Source organism: Oncorhynchus gorbuscha, linkage group LG11, assembly GCF_021184085.1.
Source record: "Oncorhynchus gorbuscha isolate QuinsamMale2020 ecotype Even-year linkage group LG11, OgorEven_v1.0, whole genome shotgun sequence".
NCBI classification, from domain to species: Eukaryota; Metazoa; Chordata; class Actinopteri; order Salmoniformes; family Salmonidae; genus Oncorhynchus; species Oncorhynchus gorbuscha.
Window position 1 is genome coordinate 57,905,945 of NC_060183.1, and position 26,320 is coordinate 57,932,264.

The following is a 26,320-nucleotide window of genomic DNA, read 5'->3' on the forward strand; positions in this document are numbered from 1 at the left end:
ACACACACACACACACACACACACACACACACACACACACACACACACACACACACACTTGAATAGAGACTTCAAGGGCTTGCTCAAGGAATGCCAAATCTGTCATCTGTATCATTACAGAGCAGAGGGAGCAATGTCAAGTCTTTGAAGGACATAAGAATAGCGTTGTTGTCTCCCTCTAGCTGTACAAACTTGAATGACTAATATTTGCATAGAAATAATTTGATGCAACTTCGACCCTGAACTTCCCTTAGACACTGAATATACTGTTGTATCTTATTCTTTCATAAAGCAGTAGCCTACATTTTGAACTTAAACTGAGTGTACAAAACATTAATAACACCTTCCTAATATTGAGTTGCACCCCCTGTTGCCCTCAGAGCAGCCTCAATTCATTGAGGGATGGACTGTGCAAGGTTTCAAAAGCAGTCCACAGGGATGCTGGCCAATGTTGACTCCTATGCTTCCTACAGCTGTGTCAAGTTGGATGGATGCCCTTTGGGTGGTAGACCATTCTTGATACACACGGGAAACAGTTGAGCGTGAAAAACATAGTAGAGCTGCATTTCTTGACGCAAACTGGTGTGCCTGGCACCTACTACCATACCCCGTTCAAAGGCACTTAAATATTGTGTCTTGCCCATTCACCCTCTGAATGGCACACATACACAATACAGGTCACAATACATTTGTCCCAAGGCTTACAAATCCTTCTTTAATCTGTCTCCTCCCTTTCATCTATACTGACTGAAGTGGATTTAAGAAGTGGCAATAAGGGATCACCTGGATTCACCCGGTTATTCTATTTCAAGGAAAGAGCAGATGTCCTTAATGTTTTGTACACTGTGTAGTTTCTTTTGTTTTTCTCTTAGTAACATGTTTTCCTATTTCTCCTCTCTCTCATCCTGTTCCTCCCAGGTGTCAGATCGTTGTGACTATGTGTTTGTTAATGGGAAGGAGACGAGGGGGAGGATGAAGATGGTGCTCAACTTCACCTACAGCTACCTGAGTGCCCAACTGGAGATGAGTGTGTGGATGCCCCGCCTCCCCCTGCTTATCGACATAGCCAACCCCGAACTCAGCCAGATCAAGGGCTGGAGAGTCCCTGTGGCCACCGACAACAAGAGGTCAGTAGTTTTACCAGATAGTGAGATGTGTTACTTGGTTCAACCTGCTTGGGAAATTGACTAAAACAGTAATTGCGATGCAAAGTAAAATACTAACTTTCAAGAATCATCTTCAAGCTTCATGTTAATTTTGATGGTTGTATCACCACCTCCCACATATTTACCACTTATTTTTGAAGTAGTATCTTCATCTGGCAGTTGAGAATAACTGTGAGGATGCTAATGTCTTAATCATGACACCTACACCTTTCCTCTTCCCATCACTCCCCTGTCTATGGCCACTGCTGTGATCAGGATACCCAGGTGACGTCGGTGGCCTCTCTGAGGGAAAAATGTGACTTTCAATTACTGCCATGACTCTGTCTCTCATTTCTGTCGCTGACTCACTTTCTGTCAGCCAGACGCGAGACTAACATATCTGTTATCATCTCCACAACATTCTGGAAATGTCCTGACACAGCCAGTCTTGTTTCTGTTTGTTGTGAAAGTGAGATTTATTGGTTGCAAAGGCATGTCTGAACAATGAAGAAAGAGAGAGAAGAATAGAGTTTGAGTCTGTCTTTTATTTTCTCTCACTGTTATAGTACGGGCAATTAAATTTGGGCAATTAAGCTTGAGTTCTTTAGCGTGAGGCATATGTTCTGTAGATTGTTCAGTTACCTTGTGCAATGCATGCTTGAATCCACTCCAACATACATCATTATCCCCAATGCACTGTGCAACCCTTTAACCCTGGGGCCACCAGGTGGCGTTCTAACACATATGCCCCTGCTTTCATGGCCCTCTCTGAGCCCATGATCACTCTAGTCCATTGGGTGGGAGAGGTGAAATGGCCAGTCGAGTCGTGGGTCTGAAAGCGAGCTCATTATACGCCCAGACCTTATCTGACCTGACGGTCATCAGTGAGAACACGGCTTGCATGCTTTTGTCTGCGCCCTGCCGCAAATGTCACCTCGATTAGGCTGACGTGTGTGTCATCCCTCCGGTGAAGAGGTGGAGGGGGGAGGAATGGGGGGCCCGGGCACCTACGCCAGTCAGCTCCAGCATGTTAACCTGTCAGCCTGTTTTTCTCCCTGGATGGCCACGCATCATTAAACCTAATGGAAGTTGTCAGTGTCGCACTTCGCCCAACCACCTGGCCTGGCCCAGAGAACAGAGGGGGATGGGGAGGGGGTTGTTTTTAAAGAAAATGAATTCAGTGGAGAAAGAATGAGAGAGAGAGAGGGTGTGAACTGAGTGGAGAGAGAGAAAGAGAGGGATTTGAATGAGAAAACATGTAAGGTAGAGAGAACGAGAGAATGGAGATTGGAGTGGTATCAGTGTAATGGCTGTGGCCTCCGTGTTTACGGCTTTTCACAGTGCTACACTGTTTACAGGAGTTTATAGTCTCTGGCCCACTTTCTGTCTATCATTGGGCTGAAGACAGGTGCCTCTCCCTGGTCTGTACTTGACCTAATCAGCCCTACTGCTGCTGTATGGGGTTCATCACAGAAGATGAAAAAGACTCAACCTGGTCTCAGAGAATTTCATATTATTCTGTATGTAACTCCGGGACACTCCATTTAGTATGAAACTGTATGTTACCTTTGGTATGGTTACTTAAAATCTTACCCCCTTTTTTTCCCCAGTTTTGCCTAAAATTACATACCCAAATCTAACTGCATGTAGCTCAGGCCCTGAAGCAAGGATATGCATATTCTTGGTACCATTTAAAAGGAAACACTTTGAAGTGTATGGAAATGTGAAAGGAATGTAGTAGAATATAACACAATCAATCTGGTAAAAGATAATACAAAGAGAAAACCAACAGTTCTTTAGTATTTTTTTGTACCATCATCTTTGAAATGCATGAGAGAAGCCATAATGTATTATTCCAGCCCAAGTGCAATTTAGATTTTGGCCACTAGATGGCACCAGTGTATGTACCCAAATCTAACTGCGTGTAGCTCAGGCCCTGAAGCAAGGATATGCATTTTCTTTGTACCATTTGAAAGGAAACACTTTGAAGTTTGTGGAAATGTGAATTGAATGTAGGAGAATATAACACAATAGAAGACCACAATCTGGTAGAAGAAAATACAAAGAAAAAACCAACCAGTGTTAATATATATTACATTTTTTTTATAGGTTAAATTTCCTATTCAACAAAACTGTATGAATTTGGCTTGAAATGACTTATATGCTTTCTAAATATAGCATAATAAAATTATAAAATGGCTAAATATAAGATTTTACCTTCCTTTTATCTGTAAAATACATATTTGTATGTTTAGTGTTAGAGACATTTTACATATGTTCCAATATGTGAATGTCCCAAAGAACTCTAGTTTGGCTTCCTGAACTCGTTAGGAACTCACCTTTCATCTCATATCCATCTTGTCTATCTATGACAAACATAACGTTTTTTGGGGGTTAAAATGTATGAATTATTTTAGATTAATGTCTATAAATTGTTAGCCACCTAGCCACCTAGCTAAAATTCGTAACATATCATATGTTTTGCAAATATGTAACATATTGTACATTTGCCTAATTCGGAACACATAATACAAATTCAAATTCGTAAAATATCATACAAATTCATACATACCATAGGAAATGTAACATGTCATACTAAATGGAGTGTTCAGATTTACATACAGAATAATACAAAATACTCTGAGACCAAGTTGGAAGACTCGAACCCTATAGGCCAGGCTTTCAATCTCTCTTTCAATTCAAACAATGGAAAATATTATAGGAGAAGATAGAGACAGAGAAGTCAGAGTAATGGAGGAATAGAATAGAGTAGATCATTTTTTATAAAAACTAAAAACACATTGCAAGTAAACATATTTTTAGTAGCATTGTATTTATTTGATATTTTGCTCCGGAGTAAACAAATACCCACGTTCAAATGTGTCTGTGGTAACTGCAGTAAAACTGTGTAAACTTTAATGCTCCTTTTATTCTGCTTCTTAACATGCGCTTTTCTTTTTCTTTTCTCCAGGTATGAGAGGGTGAGTGAGGATGATGGTGTTGAAGTGGACAGTGAGAGGACAGAGAGCGGCTGTGTCCCTCAGTACCAGAGCACCACGGTGCGGGTCCTCACACACTTTATGGCCCTAGGAGCTGATGGGCTGGGCCAACAGGACTTCCTGCTGGGCAGTGATTGGCAGGTGGACGTGACTGACCTGGTCCAGGATTCGCTGAGGGTGGAGGACCAACGTGTGGCCCGCCTACTGAAGGGACAGGTCCTGATGGGCCTCAGCACCGGCACAGCCAAACTACAGGTGAGAGAGAGCGAGAGAGAGAGAGAGAGAGAGGGAGATAGGGAGGGTGTGATCGAAAGGGGGAGAGAGAGATAGTGGGGGAAAGAGTGATAATGAGAGTATTCGTTTGTGAGAGAGAGCAAGGGAGAGAAAGAAACAACATGATTAAGAGAGAGTGAGAGAAAGAAAGCAAGAGAGCACCTGCTTGGACAAAATAATAGAGGATGGGGAGTGGAGGAGGAACGATTGGAAAATACAAAGTAAACCGAGGCTCGTTGCAAGGGAGACTTTAAAAAGGCAACAGAATCGATCTCGGCACAACATAAACACTTAGCCAATGAGGGCCTGACAAAGCAACGTGAGACTGCGGCACGGCCAATAAAGGCTGCTGAGTCGCTGAGGGCATGTAGGCTCACACACCACACTCACATGCCCCATCCCATTTAGATCATTACTGTGTCCACTTACGGTGTAAAACACAATCGATCAAGCTTTTCCCCAACAGCACAACAGCTTTGCCAAGGCCTGAGCCATGGACCTGCATCTCTTCTCCTTATTGATGAGTTTCAGTTGTGTGCGTCGGTGTACAATGCCCTATTACCTTTATGTTATCCTGGGTGGTCAGTTGAGAACCTTTTCTCATTTCCAATGGCGAGCTTGGCCCAGAGGCAGAAACAGAAGCGAAATTGATAGAAATCATATCAATGGTTGACCCTCTATTTGTTTGCGTCCTTTTGGATGGTTTGAGAATGTCTATGACTCAATAAGAGTGGAGAGGCACATTATGAATGTTAACGGCAACCTTGATAACCCTGTAATTATTCACTCTGCTACAAAGCCATCATGTCACTGTCCCTCCCCTACCGTGCTATTATAGGGGGCTTATTTTTTATTTGATTTAACCTTTATTTAACCAGGTAGGCCAGTTGAGAACAAGTTCTCATTTACAACTGCGACCTGGCTAAGATAAAGCAAAGCACTGCGACAAAAACAACAACACAGAGTTACACATAAACAAACGCACAGTCAATAACACAAAAGAAAATAAAAATAGAAAAAGCGATGTACAGTGTGTGCACATGTAGAAGAGTAGGGAGGTAGGCAATAAATAGGCCCTAGAGGCGAAAACTAATTAGAATGTAGCTGTAATGGCTCTCATCGGTGGAAGGAAGAGTGGACCAAAGCGCAGCGTGGAAAGTGTTCATGATATTTATTTTCAAGAAACACTCAAACAAACATAACCAATCAAAAAAAATGAAAGCGAACAGTTCCGTCAGGCACAGACACTAAACAGAAAATAACACCCCACAAAACTCAAATGGAAAATCACAATTTATATATGATCCCCAATCAGAGACAACAATAGACCTCTGATTGGGAACCACACTCGGCAAAACAACAAAGAAATAGAAAACATAGATTTTCCCACCCGAGTCACACCCTGACCTAACCAAACATAGAGAATAAATAAGGATCTCTAAGGTCAGGGCGTGACATTAGCATTAATATTGGAGTGAAAGATGTGCAGATGATGATGTGCAAGTAGAGATACTGGGGTGCAAAAGAGCAAGAGGGTAAGTAATAATATGGGGATGAGAAAGTCGGGTGTGCTATTTACAGATTGGCTGTGTACAGGTACAGTGATCGGTAAGCTGCTCTGACAGCTGATGCTTAAAGTTAGAGAGGGAGGTATAAGACTCCAGCTTCAGAGATTTTTGGTCGGCGTAGGGGTAGCCAGGTGGAAAGCATGGCCGGCCGTGTTAAATGCTTAATAAATGATCAATTATAATAGATTTATCGGGGGTGACAGTGTTTCCTATACTCAGTGCATTGGGCAACTGGGAGGAGGTGCTCTTATTCTCCATGGACTTTACAGTGTCCCAAAACTTTTTGGAATTCGTGCTACAGGAAGCAAATTTCTGTTTGAAAATGATAGCCTTAGCTTTCCTAATTGACTGAGTATATTCGTTCCTGACTTCCCTGAAAAGTTGCATATCACGGGGGCTATTCGATGCTAACGCAGAATACCACAGGATGTTTTTGTGCTGGTCAAGGGCAGTCAAGTCTGGGGTGAACCCAGAGCTATATCTGTTCTTAGTTCTACATTTTTTGAATGGGGCATGCTTATTTAAGATGGAAAGGAAAGCACTTTTGAAGAGCAACCAGGCATCCTCTACTGACGGGATGAGGTCAATATCCTTCCAGGATACCAGGGCCAGGTCAATTAGAAAGGCCTGCTCGTTGAAGTGTTTAGGGAGCGTTTGACAGTGATGTGGGGTGGTCATTTGACTGTGGACCCATTATGCACGCAGGCAATGAGGTGATCGCTGAGATCCTGGTTGAAGACAGCAGAGGTGTATTTGGAGGGCAAGTTGGTCAGGATGATATCTAAGAGGGTGCTCATGGTTACGGATTTAGCGTTGTACCTGGTAGGTTCCTTGATAATTTGTGTGATATTGAGGGCATCTAGCTTAGATTGTAGGACGGCCGGGGTGTTAAGCATGTCCCAGTTTATGTCACCTAACAGTACGAACTCTGAAGATAGATGGGGGGACGATAAATTCACATATGGTGTCCAGGGCACAGCTGGGGGATGAGGGGGGTCTATAACAAGAAGCAACAGTGAGAGACTTGTTTCTGGAATGGTGGATTTTTAAAATTAGAAGCACAAATTATTTGGCAGTTCTAGCTTGTCGGAGAATTTTATATTTAGGGATGGAAATTTCAGTATTTTTGGTGGCCTTCCTAAGCCAGGATTGAGACACGGCTAGGACATCCGGGAATGGGGAGTGTGCTGAAGCAGTGAAAAAAAAACCTTAGGGAGGAGGCTCCTAATGTTAACATGCATCAAACCAATGCTTTTACGGTTACATTTGTCAACAAATGAAAGCGCCTGGGGAATTGGAGTGATGCTGTGGGCTGCAGGGCCTGGGTTAACCTCTACATCACCAGAGGAACAGAGGGAGGATTAGGATAAGAACACAGCTAAAGGTTAACTCTTGGAACTACTGTTACAGGAATTAAATTCCTATATGTTTTAATACCCAATTAAAATGAAACACTCTGTCAATTCCTAAGAATTTGTAAGACTCTTATTTGCATAAAAAGCACAGAGACCAGTCTCAAAATCTATCAGCAGTGTTTATTCTCGAGAGTACTGAACATGATACAGTTTACCACAGGTTATAAACTGAAAATGACGTCATTAGTGTTCGTACCATCCCGTCTCATCTCCACTCCAGTACAATGGCTGTATAGTTCTCAAGCCTTCCCACATCGTCTCTCCCTACTTAGATAATTTATGACCAAGCCAAGGTCTGCCTGTGTAGATAAGCATTCTAGCCAGTCTGACTTTAAGTTCATTAATTTCTACTAAGGAACAGACAGTCATTGTTCTTATTCTTGATTATATTTACACACATTATATTCAGTACTAGGATTAAAAGAAAATTCATACATCTATACAGTAACATAATAGTATTCTGATTAGTCTGTCCTGATTGAAATGTATACATAATTAGTCATTATTGATAAAAAATCCCTTAACAACTACCCATCCCGGATCCGGGAGAATTGTCATCAACTGACACTAAGTAGCATAACACAACGGACAAAAAATCTTACTATAAAATATTCATATTCATGAAATCACAAGTGAAATATATTCAAACACAGCTTAGCCTTTTGTTAATCACCCTGTCATCTCAGATTTTGAAAATATGCTTTACAGCCAAAGCAAGACAAGCATTTGTGTAAGTTTATCGATAGCCTAGCAAAGCATTGTGCCTAGCTAGCAGCAGGCAATCTGGTCACGAAAATCAGAAAAGCAATCAAATTAAATAATTTACCTTTGATGAGATTCGGATGTTTTCACTCACGAAACTCCTAGATAGATAGCAAATGTTCCTTTTTCCCCAAAAATTATTTTTGTAGCCAAAAATAGCTCTGTTAGTTCTTCACGTTTGGCTGAGAAAATGACCGGAAATTGCGGTCACGACAACGCCAAAAAATATTCAAAATTAGCTCCATAATATTGACAGAAACATGGCAAACGTTGTTTATAATCAAACCTCAAGGTGTTTTTCAAATATCTATTCGATAATATATCCGTCGAGGCAATTGGTTTCTCATAAGAAGCGATTGGAAAAATGGCTACCTCAGTATTTTACGCAAGATTTTCTGCAGGAGACACCATGTGACCACTTGCTAAATATGGTCCCTTATGGCTATTCTTCAACGGAAATGCGTAAAAAGACGTCACAGTGCTGTAGACACCTTGGGGAATACGTGGAAACATAAGCTCATGCGTAGCTCATTCACAGACATATAAGGAGTCATTGGCATGAGGCGGTTTCAAAAAATGCTGCACTTCCGGGTTGGATTTTTATCTGGGTTTCGCCTGTAACATCAGTTCTGTAGCACTCACAGACAATATCTTTGCAGTTTTGTAAACGTCAGAGTTTTCTATCCAAAGCTATCAATTATATGCATAGTCGAGCATCTATTTGTGACAAAATATCTTGTTTAAAACGGGAACGTTTTTCATCCCAAAATTTAAATAGCGCCCCCTAACACGCCCCCTAACACTTGTACATAACGATATGTACAAGGGACAATCAAAACAGACATCCCACTGATACGCCAACACTATGAGCCGTCCTCCCCTCAGCAGCCTCCACTGACACACACACACACACACACACACACACACACACACACACACACACACACACACACACACACACACACACACACACACACACACACACACACACACACACACACACACACACACACACACACACACACACACACACACACACACACACACACACACACAGTAAACAAATCTATAGTTCTGATGCTGATCACTCACATGCAAAGAAACACACAAACGCAAAAAACAGAACACACTATGCTCTCCTCTCTTTTCATTTCTTTTTTCCTCTCCTTCCTGAAGCGCACACACACACACTGGCACTCAGAGAACCCCACATGCAGCAACCTCAAATGAGTATTGACAGTGTTGTTAGAGAGCCTTTGAAGTTTTATTTGATAGCAAAATTGCCTCTCGCTTCACTGGAGTGATTTTAGATCCAGCTACAAACAAGAGCTTCCTCAATCGTCTGGAATTAAAATCTGATAAAAAAGAGCAATCACTGCGATTGTCAAGGAGGGTCTTGTTGTTATGCAGGTGAATGAGGACCCAAAAGCGACTTTACAGAAACAGCGTTTATTCCAAGTAAAAACAGGAATACTGAAACCCTCTAGTCAGTAGAGGGGAACAACTGGAGATGCGACCACAGACTGCAGGTCGCTTCGGGAAGGCGCAGGCCGTAGCTGATCTAGACACCTGCTCACACGCAGCATCTGAAGAAGACAAAAACATGACAGGACGGAACGAGGACATAGAACAGCAAACATCAAGCAAGGATCCGACAAGGACAGAAGCGAAAACAGAGAGAGAAATAGGGACTTAATCAGAGGGCAAAATAGGGAACAGGTGTGAAAGAGTAAATGAGGTAGTTAGGAGAATGAGGAACAGCTGGGAGCAGGAACGGAACGATAGAGAGAGAGAGAGAGAGAGAGAGGGAGAGTGGGAGGGGGAGAGAGAGGGATATAAAGAGGGGAAGAACCTAATAAGACCAGCAGGGGGAAACGAATAGAAGGGGAAGCACAGGGACAAGACATGACAATCAATGACAAAACATGACAGTACCCCCCCACTCACCGAGCGCCTCCTGGCGCACTCGAGGAGGAACCCTGGCGGCAACGGAGGAAATCATCAATCAACGAACGGTCCAGCACGTCCCGAGATGGAACCCAACTCCTCTCCTCAGGACCGTAACCCTCCCAATCCACTAAGTACTGGTGGCCACGTCCCCGAGAACGCATGTCCATGATCTTCCGTACCCTGTAAATAGGTGCGCCCTCGACAAGGACGGGGGAGACGAACGGGGCGCGAAGAAAAGGCTTGACGCAGGAGACATGGAAGACTGGGTGGACGCGACGAAGATGTCGCGGAAGAAGCAGTCGCACTGCGACAGGATTGACGACCTGAGAAACACGGAACGGACCAATGAACCGCGGAGTCAACTTGCGAGAAGCTGTCGTAAGGGGAAGGTTACGAGTGGAAAGCCACACTCTCTGACCGCGAGAATACCTAGGACTCTTAATCCTACGTTTATTAGCGGCTCTCACAGTCTGCGCCCTGTAACGGCAAAGTGCAGACCTGACCCTCCTCCAGGTGCGCTCACAACGTTGGACAAAAGCCTGAGCGGAGGGAACGCTGGACTCGGCGAGCTGGGACGAGAACAGAGGAGGCTGGTACCCAAGACTACTCTGAAAAGGAGATAGCCCGGTAGCAGACGAAGGAAGCGAGTTGTGAGCGTATTCTGCCCAGGGGAGCTGTTCTGCCCAAGACGCAGGGTTTCTAAAAGAAAGGCTGCGTAATATGCGACCAATCGTCTGATTGGCCCGTTCTGCTTGACCGTTAGACTGGGGATGAAAACCGGAAGAGAGACTGACGGAAGCACCAATCAAACGACAGAACTCCCTCCAAAACTGTGACGTGAATTGCGGACCTCTGTCCGAAACGGCGTCTAACGGGAGGCCATGAATTCTGAACACATTCTCAATGATGATTTGTGCCGTCTCCTTAGCGGAAGGAAGCTTAGCGAGGGGAATAAAATGAGCCGCCTTAGAGAACCTATCGACAACAGTAAGAATCACAGTCTTCCCCGCAGACGAAGGCAGACCGGTAATAAAGTCTAAGGCGATGTGAGACCATGGTCGAGAAGGAATGGGAAGCGGTCTGAGACGACCGGTAGGAGGGGAGTTACCTGACTTAGTCTGCGCGCAGTCCGAACAAGCAGCCACGAAACGGCGCGTGTCACGCTCCTGAGTAGGCCACCAAAACCGCTGGCGAATAGAAGCAAGCGTACCCCGAACGCCGGGGTGGCCAGCTAACTTGGCAGAGTGAGCCCACTGAAGAACAGCCAGACGAGTAGAGACAGGAACGAAAAGAAGGCTACTAGGACAAGCGCGCGGCGACGCAGTGTGAGTGAGTGCTTGCTTTACCTGTCTCTCAATTCCCCAGACAGTCAACCCGACAACACGCCCCTCAGGGAGAATCCCCTCGGGGTCGGTAGAAGCTACAGAAGAACTGAAGAGACGGGATAAGGCATCAGGCTTGGTGTTCTTATTTCCCGGGCGATAAGAAATCACAAACTCGAAACGAGCGAAAAACAACGCCCAACGAGCTTGACGTGCATTGAGTCGTTTGGCAGAACGGATGTACTCAAGGTTCTTATGGTCAGTCCAAACGACAAAGGAACGGTCGCCCCCTCCAACCACTGTCGCCATTCGCCTAGGGCTAAGCGGATGGCGAGCAGTTCGCGGTTACCCACATCATAGTTGCGTTCCGATGGCGACAGGCGATGAGAAAAATACCCGCAAGGATGGACCTTATCGTCAGAATGGAAGCGCTGGGACAGAATGGCTCCCACGCCCACCTCTGAAGCGTCAACCTCGACAATGAATTGTTTAGTGACGTCAGGAGTAACAAGGATAGGAGCGGATGTAAAACGCTTCTTGAGGAGATCAAAAGCTCCCTGGGCGGAACCGGACCACTTAAAGCACGACTTGACAGAAGTAAGGGCTGTGAGAGGGGCTGCCACTTGACCGAAATTACGAATGAAATGCCGATAGAAATTCGCGAAACCGAGAAAGCGCTGCAACTCGACACGTGACTTAGGGACGGGCCAATCGCTGACAGCATGGACCTTAGCGGGATCCATCTGAATGCCTTCAGCGGAAATAACAGAACCGAGAAATGTGACAGAGGAGACATTAAAGGCGCACTTCTCAGCCTTCACATAGAGACAATTCTCTAAAAGGCGCTGGAGTACACGTCGAACGTGCTGAACATGAATCTCGAGTGACGGTGAAAAAATCAGGATATCGTCAAGGTAAACGAAAACAAAGGTGTTCAGCATGTCTCTCAGTACATCATTAACTAATGCCTGAAAGACAGCTGGAGCATTAGCGAGACCGAACGGCAGAACCCGGTATTCAAAATGCCCTAACGGAGTGTTAAACGCCGTTTTCCACTCGTCCCCCTCTCTGATGTGCACGAGATGGTAAGCGTTACGAAGGTCCAACTTAGTAAAGAACCTGGCTCCCTGCAGAATCTCGAAGGCTGACGACATAAGGGGAAGCGGATAACGATTCTTAACTGTTATGTCATTCAGCCCTCGATAATCCACGCAGGGGCACAGAGTACCGTCCTTCTTCTTAACAAAAAAAACCCCCGCTCCGGCGGGAGAGGAAGAAGGCACAACGGTACCGGCGTCGAGAGAAACAGACAGATAATCTTCGAGAGCCTTACGTTCGGGAGCCGACAGAGAGTAAAGTCTACCCCGAGGGGGAGTGGTCCCCGGAAGGAGATCAATACAACAATCATACGACCGGTGAGGAGGAAGGGAGTTGGCTCTGGACCGACTGAAGACCGTGCGCAGATCATGATATTCCTCCGGCACTCCTGTCAAATCACCAGGTTCCTCCTGAGAAGAGGGAACAGAAGAAACAGGAGGGATAGCAGACATTAAACACTTCACATGACAAGAAACGTTCCAGGATAGGATAGAATTACTAGACCAATTAATAGAAGGATTATGACATACTAGCCAGGGATGACCCAAAACAACAGGTGTAAAAGGTGAACGAAAAATCAAAAAGGAAATGGTCTCACTGTGGTTACCAGATACTGTGAGGGTTAAAGGTAGTGTCTCATATATGATACTGGGGAGAAGACTACCATCTAAGGCGAACATGGGCGTGGGCTCCCCTAATTGTCTGAGAGGAATGTCATGTTTCCGAGCCCATGCTTCGTCCATAAAACAACCCTCAGCCCCAGAGTCTATCAAGGCACTGCAGGAAGCTGCCGAACCTGTCATGTTTTGTCTTATATTGTCTTGTCATTTTGCTTTTCCTTCTGTTCGTTTTCCCCCTGCTGGTCTTTTTAGGTTCGTTCCCCTTTTTCTCTCTCCCTCTCTCTCTCTCTTCTCTCTATCATTCCGTTCCTGCTCCCAGCTGTTCCTATTCCCCTAATCAATCATTTAGTCTTCCCACACCTGTTCCCTATCTTTTCCCCTGATTAGAGTCCTTATTTCTCCCCTTGTTTTCCGTTTCTGCCCTGTCGGATCCTTGTCTATTGTTCACCGTGCTGTGTCTTTGTATCGCCCTGTCGTGTCGTGTTTCCCTCAGATGCTGCGTGGTGAGCAGGTGTCTGAGTCTGCTACGGTCAAGTGCCTTCCCGAGGCAACCTGCAGTTTATTATCGAGTCTCCAGTCAGTTCTCGTGATTACGAGTGAAATTGTTTTTATGCTTTATTTACCGCTCCGATTTGTCTAGGAGTATTGCTATTTCCTTAAACTGGATTAAAGACTCTGTTTTCGCCAAGTCGCTTTTGGGTCCTCATTCACCTGCATAACAGAACCGGTCCAGCGTAGATGGACCGACAAGGTAGTACAGGATCTTGATGGAGAGACCTGAGTAGTAGCGCTCACCAGTAGCCCTCCGCTTACTGACGAGCTCTGGCCTTTTACTGGACATGAAATGACAAAATGTCCAGCAGAACCGCAATAGAAGCAAAGGCGGTTGGTGATTCTCCGTTCCCTCTCCTTAGTCGAGATGTGAATACCTCCCAGCTGCATGGGCTCAATCTCTGAGCCAGTGGGAGGAGATGGTTGAGATGCGGAGAGGGGGAACACCGTTAACGCGAGCTCTCTTCCACGAGCTCGGTGATGAAGATCTACCCGTCGTTCTATGCGGATGGCGAGTGCAATCAAAGAATCCACGTTGGAAGGAACCTCCCGGGAGAGAAACTCATCCTTAACCTCAGCGTGGAGTCCCTCCAGAAAACGAGCGAGCAACGCCGGCTCGTTCCAGTCACTGGAGGCAGCAAGAGTGCGAAACTCTATAGAGTAATCCGTTATGGATCGATCACCTTGACATAGGGAAGCCAGGACCCTGGAAGCCTCCCTCCCAAAAACTGAACGATCAAAAACCCGTATCATCTTCTCTTTAAAGCTCTGATACTCGTTAGTACACTCAGCCCTTGCCTCCCAGATAGCTGTGCCCCACTCCCGAGCCCGTCCCGTAAGGAGTGATATGACGTAGGCGATCCGAGCTCTCTCTCTAGAGTATGTGTTGGGCTGGAGAGAGAACACAATATCACACTGGGTGAGAAAGGAGCGGCACTCAGTGGGCTGCCCAGAGTAACATGGTGGGTTAATAACCCTAGGTTCCGGAGACTCGGAAGACCAGGAAGTAGCTGGTGGCTCGAGACGGACACTCTGAAACTGTCCTGAGAGGTCGGAGACCTGAGCGGCCAGGGTCTCAACGGCATGACGAGCAGCAGACAATTCCTGCTCGTGTCTGCCGAGCATCGCTCCCTGGATCTTGACGGCTGAGTTGCGAGAATCCGTAGTCGCTGGGTCCATACTTGGTCGGATCATTCTGTTATGCAGGTGAATGAGGACCCAAAAGCGACTTTACAGAAACAGCGTTTATTCCAAGTAAAAACAGGAATACTGAAACCCTCTAGTCAGTAGAGGGGAACAACTGGAGATGCGACCACAGACTGCAGGTCGCTTCGGGAAGGCGCAGGCCGTAGCTGATCTAGACACCTGCTCACACGCAGCATCTGAAGAAGGCAAAAACATGACAGGACGGAACGAGGACATAGAACAGCAAACATCAAGCAAGGATCCGACAAGGACAGAAGCGAAAACAGAGAGAGAAATAGGGACTTAATCAGAGGGCAAAATAGGGAACAGGTGTGAAAGAGTAAATGAGGTAGTTAGGAGAATGAGGAACAGCTGGGAGCAGGAACGGAATGATAGAGAGAGAGAGAGAGAGAGGGAGAGAGGGAGGGGGAGAGAGAGGGATATAAAGAGGGGAAGAACCTAATAAGACCAGCAGGGGGAAACGAATAGAAGGGGAAGCACAGGGACAAGACATGACAATCAATGACAAAACATGACACTTGTAATCAAACTATCAAAAAGAAATCTGCTGAAAAGGGAGTAGATGATCCTGGGTCTCCAAGGTTACCAATAATAAAACCCATTTCATGTGTCAGATGCATCTCTCCCTGCCCTGTTGTTTTAGCTGCTGCTAAATTGATTAATCACTTTACCTCATAAAACCGGTTATTAGCTTTTAAAGGCACAATCACTGCTTTCCCCAAGCTTCAAATACAGCTTCGAATGGTTCATTGTTTTGACAATGCCTCCACAATGTCACCAACAGATGTAATATAAAAAGGCCCTCTTTACCTTTCTATGTTACTTTTGTATATGTATTATTTTATTTCACTTAATTCTAGAGTAGATTAAAGGACATTGAATGAAAATGTGGTGGTAGGTGTGCTGCTGGGTTTTAGGATAAAGCTTTGGCTTAATCTGACCAGTGACGCAATGTACCCACTTAGATAATAAGATAGTCCTAAATAGACCTAATGCATCAAGTTAACAACAAGGTATCTCTACATATATGCTCATGGTAACACATGTGGGGAGGTCATATCACTTCAAACCACAGACTGCAAATGTGACACCTCATCTCTTTCCGACGAATCCAAAATGTTGTTTTTGACATTTGACAGAAGTACAGACTCAGAGCTTCAAAATGGTCTGTCATACACTGCATTCGGAATAACAATGGCAAAGTAATGCAGCTTTGAACGTTTATAAACTTGTAACCCCACTTAAAAAGAGAAATGGTCCTTGAAAAGTTTTGGTTCAGTTTTTATACCTCTTTGTTCACACCCATTCAGCATCGTTCCCACCCTCTTAATAAGCCTTAGACCCACCCATCTCTTTAAGGATTCACTTGTGAGGCGATGTCGTCAACAGAGTGAGTAAGGTAGTGTAGTAAACAACCAAAGATTTCAAGACTAAAAGTGGTAAAAGTAGTAGTCTTTTTTGATAATGTCGCCATTTATACTTTTTTGTTCATTTTTTCACATTGTTTGTAACTCATTCTGTACATAAAGTTGCTGCTTCAATCTCTTATGACCGAAAAGAGCTTCTGGACATCAAAACAGCAATTGAACTCTTTAATGAGTTCAACACAAAGGATATGCATTCTTTGTCAAGACAAACCCCAAATCCTTGTCATTCGCGAAAAGAAAATACAGAGAAAAGGGGGGAGGAGGGCAGAGTGTATTGTAAGAATTCACCAACGAGTAGGTACACTACCACTACCCGCAGTATTATTGGCCAACTTGCAATCATTGGAAAAAACTGGACAATCTACAATTCAGACTATCCTACCAACGGGATATTAAAAACTGTAATATCTTATGTTTCACCGGGACGTGGCTATCAGACGATACAGATAATATAGAGCTGGCTGGCTTCTCTGTGCATCGGCAGGACAGAGCAGCTACGTCTGGTAAGACGAGGGGCGGGGATTTGTGTCTATTTGTCAATAATTGCTGGTGCGTGATGTCTAATATTAAAGAGATCTCGAGGTATTGCTCAACTGAGGTAGAGTACATCATGATAAGCTGTAGACCACACTATCTACCAAGAGAGTTCTCATCTACAGTACCAGTCAAAAGCTTTGACCCACCTAATCGTTCAAGGTTTTTTTGTTGCTATTTTCTACCATGTATAATAATAGTGGAGACATCAAAATAGTGGAGACATCAAAACTATAAACATTCCAGGTGAAGCTGGTTGAGAGAATACCAAGAGTTTGCAAAACTGTCATCAAAGGAAAGGGTGTCTACTTTGAAGAATCTAAAATACAAAATATATTTTGATTTGTTTAACACTTTCTTGGTTACTACTGAAGTGTGTTATATGTGTTATTTCATAGTTTTCATAGTTTTGTTATCTCCACTATTATTCTCCAGTGTAGAAAATAGTCAAAATATAAGACTGCACTCAACTAAGACTGCACTCAATGACCTGTATAAGGCCACCTTTACTCCACACACAGTGACGCATACAAAGCTCTCCGTCGCCCTCCATTTGGATTACAAGCTAAATCTCAAGCAGGAAGTACCAGTGACTCGCTTTTGCAGGTTTTACTACTTACAAAGCATGTAGAGGTCTGTAATTTTTATCATAGGTACCCTTCAACTGTGAGAGATGGAATCTCTCCAGAAAATCACATTGTATGATTTTTAAGTAATTAATTTGTATTTTATTGCATGACATAAGTATTTGATCACCTACCAACCAGTAAGAATTATTGCTCTCACAGACCTGTTAGTTTTTCTTTAAGAAGCCCTCCTGTTCTCCACTCATTACCTGTATTAACTGCACCTGTTTGAACTCGTTACCTGTATAAAAGACACCTGTCCACAAACTCAATCAAACAGACTCCAACCTCTCCACAATGGCCAAGACTAGAGAGCTGTGTGTAAGGACATCAGGGATAAAATTGTAGACCTGCACAGCTTGGTGAGAAGGCAACAAATGTTGGCGCAATTATTAGAAAATGGAAGAAGTTCACGATGACGGTCAATCACCCTCGGTCTGGGGCTCCATGCAAGATCTCACCTTGTGGGGCATCAATGATCATGAGGAAGGTGAGGGATCAGCCCAGAACTACACGGCAGGACCTTGTCAATGACCTGAAGAGAGCTGGGACCACAGTCTCAAAGAAAACCATTAGTAACACACTACACCGTCATGGATTAAAATCCTGCAGCGCATGCAAGGTCCCCCTGCTCAAGCCAGCGCATGTCCAGGCCCGTCTGAAGTTTGCCAATGACCATCTGGATGATCCAGAGGAGGAATGGGAGAAGGTCATGTGGTCTAATGAGACAAAAAATAGAGCTTTTTGGTCTAAACTCCACTCCCCGTGTTTGGAGGAAGAAGAATGATGAGTACAACCCCAAGAACACCATCCCAACCGTGAAGCATGGAGGTGGAAACATCATTCTTTGGGGTTGCTTTTCTGCAAAGGGGTCAGGATGACTGCACCGTATTGAGGGGAGGACAGACCTGAACCCAATAGAAAATCTTTGGAGGGAGCTGAAAGTCCGTATTGCCCAGCGGCAGCTCCGAAACCTGAAGGATCTGGAGAAGGTCTGTATGGAGGAGTGGGTCAAAATACCTGCTGCAGTGTGTGCAAACCTGGTCAAGAACTACAGGAAACATATGATCTCTGTAATTGCAAACAAAGTTTTCTGTACCAAATATTAAGTTCTGCTTTTCTGATGTATCAAATACTTATGTCATGCAATAAAATGCAAATTCATTACATAAAAATCATACAATGTGATTTTCTGGATTTTTGTTTTAGATTCCGTCTCTCACAGGTTAAGTGTACCTATGATAAAAATGACAGACCTCTACATGCTTTGTAAGTAGGAAAACCTGTGTATCAACTACTTGTTCTCCCTACTGTATATGAAATCCCTATATGCCCTCAGACGACCCACCAAACAGGTAAAGATTGAATCCTATATAAACTCAGCAAAAAAGCAATGTCCCTTTTCAGGACCCTGTCTTTCAAAGATAATTCCTAAAAATCCAATAACTTCAAATCAAATCAAATCAAATCAAATCAAATTTTATTTGTCACATACACATGGTTAGCAGATGTTAATGCGAGTGTGGCGAAATGCTTGTGCTTCTAGTTCCGACAATGCAGTGATAACCAACAAGTAATCTAACTAACAATTCCAAAACTACTGTCTTATACACAGTGTAAGGGGATAAGGAACATGTACATAAGGATATATGAATGAGTGATGGTACAGAGCAGCATACAGTAGATGGTATCGAGTACAGTATATACATATGAGATGAGTATGTAGACAAAGTAAACAAAGTGGCATAGTTAAAGTGGCTAGTGATACATGTGTTACATAAGGATGCAGTCGATGTTGTAGAGTACAGTATATACATATGTATATGAGATGAATAATGTAGGGTAAGTAACATTATATAAGGTAGCATTGTTTAAAGTGGCTAGTGATATATTTACATCATTTCCCATCAATCCCATTATTAAATGGCTGGAGTTGGGTCAGTGTCAATGACAGTGTGTTGGCAGCAGCCACTCAATGTTAGTGGTGGCTATTTAACAGTCTGATGGCCTTGAGATAGAAGCTGTTTTTCAGTCTCTCGGTCCCAGCTTTGATGCACCTGTACTGACCTCGCCTTCTGGATGATAGCGGGGTGAACAGGCAGTGGTTCGGGTGGTTGATGTCCTTGATGATCTTTATGGCCTTCCTGTAACAACGGGTGGTGTAGGTGTCCTGGAGGGCAGGTAGTTTGCCCCCGGTGATGCGTTGTGCAGTCCTCACTACCCTCTGGAGAGCCTTACGGTTGAGGGCGGAGCAGTTGCCGTACCAGGCGGTGATACAGCCCGCCAGGATGCTCTCGATTGTGCATCTGTAGAAGTTTGTGAGTGCTTTTGGTGACAAGCCGAATTTCTTCAGCCTCCTGAGGTTGAATAGGCGCTGCTGCGCCTTCTTCACGACGCTGTCAGTGTGAGTGGACCAATTCAGTTTGTCTGTGATGTGTATGCCGAGGAACTTAAAACTAGCTACCCTCTCCACTACTGTTCCATCGATGTGGATAGGGGGTGTTCCCTCTGCTGTTTCCTGAAGTCCACAATCATCTCCTTAGTTTTGTTGACGTTGAGTGTGAGGTTATTTTCCTGACACCACACTCCAAGGGCCCTCACCTCCTCCCTGTAGGCCGTCTCGTCGTTGTTGGTAATCAAGCCTACCACTGTTGTGTCGTCCGCAAACTTGATGATTGAGTTGGAGGCGTGCGTGGCCACGCAGTCGTGGGTGAACAGGGAGTACAGGAGAGGGCTCAGAACGCACCCTTGTGGGGCCCCCGTGTTGAGGATCAGCGGGGAGGAGATGTTGTTGCCTACCCTCACCACCTGGGGGCGGCCCGTCAGGAAGTCCAGTACCCAGTTGCACAGGGCGGGGTCGAGACCCAGGGTCTCGAGCTTGATGACGAGCTTGGAGGGTACTATGGTGTTGAATGCCGAGCTGTAGTCGATGAACAGCATTCTCACATAGGTATTCCTCTTGTCCAGGTGGGTTAGGGCAGTGTGCAGTGTGGTTGAGATTGCATCGTCTGTGGACCTATTTGGGCGGTAAGCAAATTGGAGTGGGTCTAGGGTGTCAGGTAGGGTGGAGGTGATATGGTCCTTGACTAGTCTCTCAAAGCACTTCATGATGACGGAAGTGAGTGCTACGGGGCGGTAGTCGTTTAGCTCAGTTACCTTAGCTTTCTTGGGAACAGGAACAATGGTGGCCCTCTTGAAGCATGTGGGAACAGCAGACTGGTATAGGGATTGATTGAATATGTCCGTAAACACACCGGCCAGCTGGTCTGCGCATGCTCGGAGGGCGCGGCTGGGGATGCCGTCTGGGCCTGCAGCCTTGCGAGGGTTAACACGTTTAAATGTCTTAATCACCTCGGCTGCAGTGAAGGAGAGACTGCATGTTTCCGTTGCAGGCCGTGTCAGTGGCACTGTATTGTCCTCAAAGCGGGCAAAAAAGTTATTTAGTCTGCCTGGGAGCAAGACATCCTGGTCCGTGACTGGGCTGGACTTCATCTTGTAGTCCGTGATTGACTGTAGACCCTGCCACATGCCTCTTGTGTCTGAGCCATTGAATTGAGATTCCACTTTGTCTCTGTACTGACGCTTAGCTTGTTTGATAGCCTTACGGAGGGAATAGCTGCACTGTTTGTATTCAGTCATGTTGCCAGACACCTTGCCCTGATTAAAAGCAGTGGTTCGCGCTTTCAGTTTCACGCGAATGCTGCCATCAATCCACGGTTTCTGGTTAGGGAATGTTTTTATCGTTGCTATGGGAACGACATCTTCGACGCACGTTCTAATGAACTCGCACACCGAATCAGCGTATTCGTCAATATTCCCATCTGACGCAATACGAAACATGTCCCAGTCCACGTGATGGAAGCAGTCTTGGAGTGTAGAGTCAGCTTGGTCTGACCAGCGTTGGACAGACCTCAGCGTGGGAGCCTCTTGTTTTAATTTCTGCCTGTAGGCAGGGATCAGCAAAATGGAGTCGTGGTCAGCTTTTCACAGATCTTCATTGTAAAGTTCCTCATGCCTGTTCAATGAACCATAAACAATTAATAAATGAACATGCACTTGTGGAACGGTGGTTAAGAAACTAACAGCTTACAGACAGTAGGCAATTAAGGTCACAGTTATGAAAACTTAGGACACTAAAAGAGGCCATTCTATTGACTCTGAGAAACACCTGGGTCTCTGCTCATCTGCGTGAATGTGCCTTAGGCATGCTGCAATGAGGCATGGGGACTGCAGATGTGGCCAGGGCAATAAATTGCAATGTCCGTACTGTGAGACGCCTAATACAGCGCTACAGGGAGACAGGACGGACAGCTGATCATCCGGGACAGGTATACGGATGGCAACAACAACTGCCCGAGTTACACAAGGTATGCACAATCCCTCCATCAGCGCTCAGACTGTTCACAATAGAATGAAAGAGGCTGGACTGCGGGCTTGTAGGCCTGTTGTAAAGAAGGTCCTCACCAGACATCACCTGCAACAACGTCGCCTATGGGCACAAACCCACCGTCGCTGGACCAGACAGTACAGGCATAGAGTCCATAGTTTTGTCTCACCAGGGGTGATGGTCGGATTCGTGTTTATCATTGAAGGAATGTTACCCTCTCTTTCTCGCTGGACCCTCTCTTTCTAAAATGATCTGCCGAAATTGTTGCAACCCTTATTACAAGCCTGTTTAACCTCTCTTTCGTATTGTCTGAGATTCCCAAAGATTGGAAAGCTGCCACGGTCATCCCCCTCTTCAAAGGGGGTGACTGTCATGTTTTGTCATAGATTGTCATGTCTTGTCCCTGTGCTTTCTCTTCTTTTCGTTTCCCCCTGCTGGTCTTATTAGGTTCTTTCCCTCTCTCTCTCTCTCTCTCTCTCTCTCTCTCTCTCTCTCTCTCTCTCTCTCTCTCTCTCTCTCTCTCTCTCTCTCTCTCTCTCTCTCTCTCTCTCTCTCTCTCTATCGTTCCGTTCCTGCTCCCAGCTGTTCCTCATTCTCCTAACTACCTCGTTTACTCTTTCACACCTGTCCCCTATTTTGCCCTCTGATTAGAGTCCCTATTTCTCCCTCTGTTTCCGCTTCTGTCCTTGTCAGATCCTTGTTTGCTGTACTGTGTTCTTGTTCCGTCCTGTCGTGTTTTTGCCTTCATCAGATGCTGCGTGTGAGCAGGTGTCTCTGTCAGCTACGGCCTGCGCCTACCCGAAGCGACCTGCAGTCTGTGGCCGCTTCTCCTGTCCTTCCCCTCTACAGACTAGAGGATTTCTGTTATTCCCCGTTTGGACATTTTCTGTTAAGGATTCAGGATTTGTCGTTTTCTGTTTTGGACTTGAATAAACTCTGTTTCTGTTAAGTCGCTTTTGGGTCCTCACTCACCGGCATAACAGTGACACTCTAGACCCAAACTGCTACAGACCTATATCTATCCTACCCTGTCTTTCCAAGGTCTTTGAAAGCCAAGTTAACAAACAGATTACTGACCATTTCGAATCCCACCATACCTTCTCCGCTATGCAATCTGTTTTCAGAGCTGGTCATGGGTGCACCTCAGCCACGCTCAAGGTTCTAAACGACATCATAACCGCCATCGATAAGAGACATTACTGTGCAGCTGTATTTATCGACCTGACCAAGGCTTTCAACTCTGTCAATCACAACATTCTTATTGGCAGACTCGACAGCCTTGGTTTCTCAAATGATTGCCTCGCCTGGTTTATCAACTACTTCTCTGATAGAGTTCAGTGTGTCAAATCGGAGAGCCTCTGACAGTCTTTATGGGGGTGCCACAGGGTTCAATTCTCGGGCCGACTCTCTTTTCTGTATACATCAATTATGTTGCTCTTGCTGCTGGTGATTCTCTGATCCACCTCTACGCAGACGACACCATTCTGTATACTTCTGGCCCCTCCTTGGACACTGTGTTAACTAACCTCCAGACGAGCTTCAATGCCATACAACTCTCCTTCCGTGGTCTCCAACTGCTCTTAAACACAAGTAAAAATAAATGCATGCTATTCAATCGATCACTGCCCGCACCTGCTCGCCCGTCCAGCATCACTACTCTGGACGGCTCTGAAACTACAAATACCTGGGTGTCTGGTTAGACTGTAAACTCTCCTTCCAGACTCACATTAAGCATCTCCAATCCAAAATTAAATTTAGAATCGGATTCCTATATTGCAACAAAGCATCCTTCACTCATGCTGCCAAACATACCCTCGTAAAACTGACCATCCTACCGATCCTCGACTTTAGTGATGTCATCTATAATATAGCCTCCAACACTCTACTCAACAAACTGGATGCAGTCTATCACAGTGCCATCCGTTTTGTCACCAAAGCCCCATACACTACCCACCATTGTGACCTGTATGCTCTTGTTGGTTGGCCCTCGCTTCATACCCGTCGCCAAACCCACTGGCTACAGGTTATCTACAAGTCTCTGCTAGGTAAAGCCCCACCTTATCTCAGATCACTGGTCACCATAGCAGCACCCACCCGTAGCACCCGCTCCAGCAGGTATATCTCACTGGTCACCCCCAAAGCCAATTCGTCCTTTGGTCGTCTTTCCTTCCAGTTCTATGCTGCTCCCTCACTAGCTTTAAGCACCAACTGTCAGAGCAGCTTACAGATCACTGCACCTGTACATAGCCCATCTGTAAACAGCCCATCTATCTACCTTCCTCATCCCCATACTGGTATTTATTTATTTTGCTCCTTTGCACCCCAGTATCTCTACCTGCACATTCATCTTCTGCCAATCTACAAATCCAGTGTTTAATTGCTATATTGTAATTACTTCGCCACCATGGCCTATTTATTTCCTTAACTTACCTCATTTGCACTCACTGTATATAGATTTTGTTTTATTTTGTTGTACTGTATTATTGACTGTATGTTTTGTTTATTCCATGTGTAACTTTGTGTTGTTGTATGTGTCGAATTGCTCCGCTTTATCTTGGCCAGGTCATAGTTGCAAATGAGAACTTGTTCTCAACTAGCCTACCTGGTTAAATAAAGGTGAAATAAAATAAATAAATAAAAACACAGAGGCCTGTACTCTGGAGCGGGAACGATTTGGAGGTGGAGGGTCGGTCATGGTCTGGGTCTATGTGTCACAGCATCATCTGACTAAGCTTGTTGTGATTGCAGGCAATCTCAATGCTGTGTATTAAATACAGCTGGTGGCCACACCAGATACTGACTGTTACTTTTGATTTTGACCCCCCGTTTGTTCAGGGACACATTATTCCATTTCCGTTAGTCACATGTCTGTGGAACTTGTTCAGTTTATGTCTCAGTTGTTGAATCTTATTATGTTCTTACAAATATTTACACATGTTAAGTCTGCTGAAAACAAATGCAGTTGACAGTGTGAGGACGTTTATTTCTTTTGCTGAGTTCACTAGGCGGTGTCAGAGGAAGGAACAAAAATTGTCAAAGAATCTAGCCATCCAAGTCATAGACTGTTCTCTCTGCTACCGCATGGTAAGTCTAGTACCAAAAGGCTCCGTAACAGCTTCTAACCCCAAGCCATAAGACTGCTGAACAATTAATCAAATGTCCACCCAGATTATTTACATTGACCCACCCCCTTTGTTTTTACACTGCATCTACTCTCTGTTAACGATCTATGCATACTGTAGTCACTTTACAAATTACCTCGACTAACCTGTACCCCCGCACATTGACTAGGTACCTCCCCCTGTGTATAGCTTCGTTATTGTTATGTAATTTTCTTCTGTTACTTTTTGATTTTATTAAAAATATTTTACTTTAGTTTATTTTGTAAACATTTTCTTAAAACTGGTTGAGGGCTTGTACGTAAACATTTCTGTCACATTTTGACCTTTGGGTGGGTTGTCTATGTTCCTTTTTCTATGTTTTGGGAGTTCTGTGTTTGGCCTGGTATGGTTCTCAATCAGAGGCAGCTTTGTATCGTTGTCCCTGATTGAGAACCATATTTAGGAAGCCTGGTTTCACTTTTGAGTTGTGGGTGATTATTTTCCGTGTGAGTTACCACACGGGACCGTTTTGGTTGTGTCACGTTGTTATTTTTGTAGTGTTCAGTTGTCTTATTAAAATGGGCACTTACCACACTGCAAATTGGTCCGATATCTCTTACTCTTCAGAAGAGGAAGACGACGAACGTTACAATTTCACAGTAAGGTCTACACCTGTAGTATTCAGCACGTGTGACAAATAACATTTAATTTGATTTGACTACAATAAGGAAAAACTCCAGGTAAAATTACACTTTATAAAAATGCAAGATCAATAAAAGTAGTTCCAATCACGGTGGTGGTAAATGAAACAGTCAAAATGTGTTGTTTATGCTTTACATACCAAGTGTTGTCATCGATTCCTTGTGGAGACGCCCCACCCCTGTTTTTGTCACATGGCAGCAACCTTCCATCAAAGTTTTTCTGTCCTGGTAATACTATTGCATTATCCTTTGCATAGTTGTTGAGGTTCACAACTTGCTGCAAGTCCTCATGCTTCAGTTGTAACCAGTGCTTGCTTGGGCTAGCTCTCTTGTTGATGGAAGACATTAGACCATTCTCCTTGTATGACTGGTGGAGGAGAGTCAGGTGTGTTCTGCAGTGGCAAATCATGCAGGCTCTAGTTTTGTCTTATCTTGATTATTGTCCAGTCGTGTGGTGCAAGGACCTATTTAAGCTGCAGCTGGCCCAGAACAGAGCAGCACCTCTTGCTCTTCATTGTGTTCAGAGGGCTAATATACATACTATGCATGCCAGTCTCTCTTGGCTAAGAGTTAAGGAGAGATTGACTGCATCACTTTTTCTTCTTATAAGAAACATTAATGTGTTGAAAATTCC

General features: G+C 44.7%; 1 protein-coding gene across 1 annotated transcript in view; it reads left to right on the forward strand.

The window, feature by feature from the left end:
• LOC124047892 (transmembrane protein 132C-like) overlaps positions 1-26,320 on the forward strand; it is a 196,031-nt gene that overhangs the window by 161,610 nt on the left and 8,101 nt on the right. Inside the window, exons 6-7 of the mRNA XM_046368220.1 lie at positions 919-1,127; positions 4,117-4,399. Coding sequence (XP_046224176.1) covers positions 919-1,127; positions 4,117-4,399 — 492 coding nt within the window. The remainder of the gene's footprint in view (positions 1-918; positions 1,128-4,116; positions 4,400-26,320) is intronic.